At 36.4% G+C, this 5,189-nt stretch overlaps 1 protein-coding gene across 2 annotated transcripts; it reads right to left on the bottom strand.

Moving 5' to 3' along the window:
- Nucleotides 1–273: 273 nt before the first annotated feature.
- On the bottom strand, nucleotides 274–4,333 carry LOC131635397 (diaminopimelate decarboxylase 1, chloroplastic-like). Of its 2 annotated transcripts, XM_058906019.1 has the most exons (9): nucleotides 3,574–4,333; nucleotides 3,281–3,455; nucleotides 2,420–2,569; nucleotides 2,008–2,169; nucleotides 1,502–1,687; nucleotides 1,287–1,409; nucleotides 1,074–1,163; nucleotides 635–726; nucleotides 274–596 (listed from the first exon to the last, which is right to left on the bottom strand). In XM_058906019.1, the coding sequence occupies exons 1-8, from the start codon at nucleotides 4,047–4,049 to the stop codon at nucleotides 646–648; spliced, it is 1,443 nt and encodes a 480-aa protein (XP_058762002.1). In that variant the 5' UTR covers nucleotides 4,050–4,333; the 3' UTR covers nucleotides 274–596; nucleotides 635–645. The 2 variants fall into 2 exon arrangements, with proteins under 2 accessions (XP_058762002.1, XP_058762001.1); XM_058906018.1 differs by having other exon boundaries at nucleotides 274–726; nucleotides 3,574–4,332.
- Between the last annotated feature and the right edge of the window lie 856 nt (nucleotides 4,334–5,189).

A 5,189-nucleotide genomic window follows, 5' to 3' on the forward strand; every position in this document is an offset into this window, starting at 1 on the left:
TTCCGAATTCACCTATTTTCTGGAAAAAAAACTATTTCGGATTTACATTTCCGAAATCAATGTTTTTCATCAAAAAAACACGTTTTCGGAAGTACATTTCCGAAACCACATTTTTCTCATAAAATAAGTGACTTCGGAAATGCATTTCCGAAACAGGGAGTATTTTAGAGATTTCACCAGGGGTGGCCAAGAAAATAGGAAGGTGGGTAAAGAAAGTTCCTAATCTTTTTAGATGATAGATTACAATGAATCCATTTAAAAGCTTTCTACACATACACATGTAACAAACATTAGATTATAAAATTATTCTCTTATATTGTATTATTATCAAAATCAAATTAAAAAGTGTTGTTTTCAAATTGTTATTTCAACAATCAAGTGTGGTTAAAGTGGTTCTTGGTGGTGATATGGATGATAATTAGTGATAATCCAAGTGATAGTCATCGGTGCGAGTAACTGGGTGCAATGACCAATGGTGGACTATGATGATCAAAACCAAAAGACCACATTCTTGTTCAAGAGTGTACATTAGAATCAAAACCAAAAGACCACATTCTTGAACAAGGAAAGATCCTAACCTCACAAGCCTCGGATAATTTAAATCAGTTAAAGCCCCTCAAAGAACCGGATATGGTTTAAATCAGTTTAAAGCCCCTCAAAGAACCGGATATGGTCTTCGAATGTTTCACCGTGTCTGATTTTGCTCAATGATCCATCATCTTCAACCTGAAATATTTTACAAAAGATATCATTTTTCAAGACAAATCATAGATGGAGTTGAAAGTGTTTTTTCATGCAAAGGTGTAATTCTTATCATACAACTGCAAACAAATAATATAGCAATCAATATTACAATTTCCAGGTATTAAGTGTAACAAGCTTTTTTTTTGTTTCTTTTACTCAAAACCTGAGAAAAGCTATTAAAAGGATCTCTTCTATAATCGTTTACCTAACAATTCATTAGTTTTCATTAACAATTATTGAAATGTGTTTCTTTGTCCCAAAACCAATTTCTTGTACTATTCAAAAGCATGGCTAACTACATTAGCAAATGAAGAAAGATTGGTCCTTACCCAATACTCCGGAGGACGCATCTTTAGATTGTAAGTAGATGCCATACTCATGCAATAAGCACCAGCATCATGAACAACCAGACCAGTACCCTGCAAGAAACTCAGATTAGATAGTCAAACTTCAAACAAGTTGAGATTATTGTCATCATCATCATAGTAATGTAAATAAAATATTTATGCAACTATTTAATACATATCAATACATTATAGTACCTTGGCAGGAGTTGGAAGTTCTCTTCCTTTTCCTAAGAAATCGGCAGACTCACAAACAGGGCCGACCACGTCAAAAGTAGCTATCTCGGCATTTGCTGGGGCAGGGGAAACCAGTTCTATATGCTGCATTAAAAACAATATGACATTAAACATTCATTAATATCAATGATTTATAAGATAAGCTAAAAGAGAATAACAGGTACTTAAACAAATACCTGATAAGCGTCATAAAGACTTGGGCGGATAAGTTCAGCCATACTTCCGTCAATCACAATAAAGTTTTTAGAGCCATTGGTTTTGACACCTGTCACCCGGTTAACCAAGCAACAGGTATTTGCTATAAGTGATCTCCCCGGTTCAATGATGAGCTTAAGACCACGGGAAAGAACAAGCTCCCGCACCTACTCCAACCGAAAAAAATTAATAAATTCAATTAGGAGGGTTAGTGTGAATACGATTAAATAAGAACAGGGAGTATAAGATACATAAAAACTTATGTCCTGTTCAACGCAGACAACTACAGGATCACATTTGACAACAGACATCTAATAATTTGTGTATGGCATGAGTTTATCCTTTGCATAATTGTGTCTCTCATTAATGGAAAAAAATTAATAATTTGTATACGACATGATTTTATTCCTTATTCTAGAAAAGAATTATGACCTAAATCACATATTATATGAAAAGATGAAGTGAGTTATATGGATAGAGTCCTCACAGTATCGATTAAATCTCTGGGTTTAGGAAGGACGGCACCGGCATGATAATAATCTATCCCAAGTCCACCACCAATATTCAAATAGTCAACTTCAAAACCCTGAGCTCGGATTTCGTCAATATAGTTGACCATAATAGCGGCAGCATCCCTGAAAATATCTACCTGGAAAGGAGGGAAAATAGCAAGCAACAACCACTTCAACATTCATATTTAGGTAAAGATTAAGAATCAAAGACAACAGTGCAAATTGACCTAACAATGCATAAATAAAAGAAGAAAAGTATATCCCAAAGCAATAAAGAACAAATAATAAGTAATAATAAAGGAAGAAAATATAGATGGCAGAAAAGTGTATCCCAAAGTATTAAAGCACAAAATGAAGCAGATAAACAAAGATTTTTTTTTGTATAACCTTGGTAATGGTTGATCCAAGGTGACAGTGAGCTCCTACAAGCTTTAACTCAACAGGGTGCTCCTTGACAGCATCTAAAAACCACTGCAGCTTCTCATTTCTAATGCCAAACTTAGAGTTCTTATTCCCGGTGGCAACATAAGGATGGACCTAAAGATTCCAAATATAAACCAAAAGATTAACCAATGCATATGGAGGCAACATAGGAATACAAAAATATCCATTGCTTGTGAATGTTGTAGATCGTTCATAGTTTAAAAGTATGAACAGTTAGCCCTGAGAAATGTGGAAAACAGAACTTAGATGAATGTCTTGGTGATACAGATCCTCATTTTCTTCTATGTTAAAAACTTACTTCAGCCTCGTCAATACTATACTAGTAGCTAAATTCAGTGTTGTGTTAGCAGAAAAATAGTGGATTGTTAAAATTCTGCTGTGCAAATATAGCGCCTATTTGACAACATTTTGTACTAAATGGCGTATCGCATAACAACAGCGGATTGTTAAAATTCTGCTGTGCAATAGTGCCATAGCGCCTATTTGACAACATTTTATACTAAATAGAGTATCGCATGACAATAGCATTTTGTCTAAGTTCTGCTACGCTGTAGCTATATAACGTCGCTGTAGTGGCTATTTAACAGCATTGGCTATAATATTACCATATTTTTTAAAAAACTTCACATTTAATTTTCCCTTTGAAAGCATCTTTGTGGCTGTTTAAACCGCAGTTGCTTATTATTTAGTATCAATTTACCAACAAATGATAAGAAAATAACATCTTGTCGCCAAAAATTGCTAAAAGCTCTAAGTGAACCACAAGATTCTGCAACTAAGTAAATAAACTAACAATTAATATACCTGTGGATCAACATCCGGATTAATCCGAAGTAAAACATTCACCCTCTTTCCAGCAATTCTTGCGGCTGCTACAATGTTTTCCAAGTCAAACTCACTATCAATGTTGACAAACACGCCTGCTTCAGCAGCCAAGACCAAATCCTCCAAGATTTTCCCATTTCCATTAAAGATACACCTATTCATTAATGTAGTAGCCAACAATTACACCTCATAAACTTTCAACAACAGAAAAGTACAACCGAACATCAAAACCGAATCCATTCAAAATCATGTATATGAAAAAAAGCTTAAACCTTGTGGGATCAAATCCAGCACGAAGAGCGAGTTTAAGCTCATTTCCACTAACAAGCACAGCACCACAACCCAAGGTGTTCAAATGCTCCAAAATCTTGTAATTGTTATTGGCCTTAATAGCATAACCAATAATAGACGTTAACCCTTCCAATGCAGTCTTATAAGCTTCAACATTTCTAGTAATTTGGGGTTTAGAATACAAATAAAAAGGTCTTTTTTCAACAGATTCCATAATCTGGTCCACCTTAAGACCCTCACAGTATAGATACCCATCTTCGGACTTGCTGAAACAATGCTGAAAATGAGTGTCTTGTAATGGGGTTTTGGTTGTGTTTTGAGATAGAACTGCTCTGAGAAGGGTGGGTTTGGATTTGAGAGGGAAGAGAAGGTTTTGAGGTAAAGGGGTTTTGGTGAAAGAGTGATTGTAGGTTTTGGGAAGGGAACAAGAGTGAGAGAGGAGGTGTGTACCTGCCATGGTGATGATGGTAGAGAAGTGAAAACCCTAGAATTGGAAGAACCGAATTTGATTAGCGAGGGATTGGAGTAATGCTTTAGCGTCGGCTTTTGGAGTAAGAGGTTGATGGCTATGGAGTAAGATTGAACAGTGTGCTGAAAACGGTGCGTTTTGGAGGACCAGTAGAAGAAAGCTAATGCGTTTTTGGCGTCGCTTGAGTTTTTTAGTTCTAACAAGATTTGTTCTAATAATGGAACTGAATTTGTCCCGATTGTCCCAATTCTGTTTAGTTCCGAAAGAGTTGTGTAGTGAGGGACCATATTCTGTTTAAAGGTTGATGAGTTAAGATATGGGAAAGGTCGGGTACCAAAGACCCGGATGATGAAAAAGGTTCCAACCCAATGAAGGAAAACATCTGAGGCGCCACAAAGAGTCTTAGCGTGCCAAATCCCAACAAAAACCCATGGATACAAGATTCAACTCAACCTAAGGAGGATATGAACCAAATATCACATGCAGTAGATGAATCGTATAATCCACAGCAAGTCAGTAGCGAGGAGCAGAGATTACTCAACCATGACAATGGGGAGAACATTCACCCCCCAGCCAAAGAGGTCGATAGGAATTATGGGGACGAAGAGAAAAGCGGGGTGGGACGGAGATCAAGCATCAAATCAAATGAGGCAGCCCAATTATACAAAGAAAGAAGAAAGAGAAGATGGTCAATACTGAAGGACAGAAAGATGGCGAGGAGGAGGGGAAAGAAGGAAAGCACCAGCTGTAAATGCAGTCAAAGACTTCATCAAGTAAAAGAGGTTAGTACGAATTCCGACATCATACTGGCTGATAATGAGATAGAAAAGAGTGTTAGAACAAGATTTGTTCTGATCAATTATCTTAGTTTTGATGATAACAATAATATGAATTTTGCTTAAGATAATATGGTACTCTAATTTCAATGCAATTTCCTTTTCAGGAAATATATAAAGAGTATGCATAATTCAGCGCTCAGAAGCTTTGTCTCAAATGGTTCAGCATGCAACATCAGAACATGGTCTGGCAAGACATCAGAAGATGGTCGAAGCAGAATCAGAACATGGGATCTATGGAAGCATCAGAAGAACAAGAGAACAGAAGCACTGAAGTTCTGATGGTATCACG

This window comes from Vicia villosa, unplaced genomic scaffold, assembly GCF_029867415.1.
Source record: "Vicia villosa cultivar HV-30 ecotype Madison, WI unplaced genomic scaffold, Vvil1.0 ctg.001478F_1_1, whole genome shotgun sequence".
Lineage (NCBI taxonomy): Eukaryota > Viridiplantae > Streptophyta > Magnoliopsida > Fabales > Fabaceae > Vicia > Vicia villosa.

What these genes read in the sequence shown, in the direction of transcription:
- LOC131635397 (XM_058906019.1), bottom strand. Translation starts at nt 4,049, where the DNA reads ATGGCAGGTACACACCTCCTCTCTCACTCTTGTTCCCTTCCCAAAACC. An exon ending in ATCCGGATGTTGATCCACAG is followed by an intron (nt 2,570 to 3,280) that starts GTATATTAATTG and finishes TGGAATCTTTAG; the next exon opens with GTCCATCCTTATGTTGCCAC. An exon ending in CCAGAGATTTAATCGATACT is followed by an intron (nt 1,688 to 2,007) that starts GTGAGGACTCTA and finishes CGGTTGGAGTAG; the next exon opens with GTGCGGGAGCTTGTTCTTTC.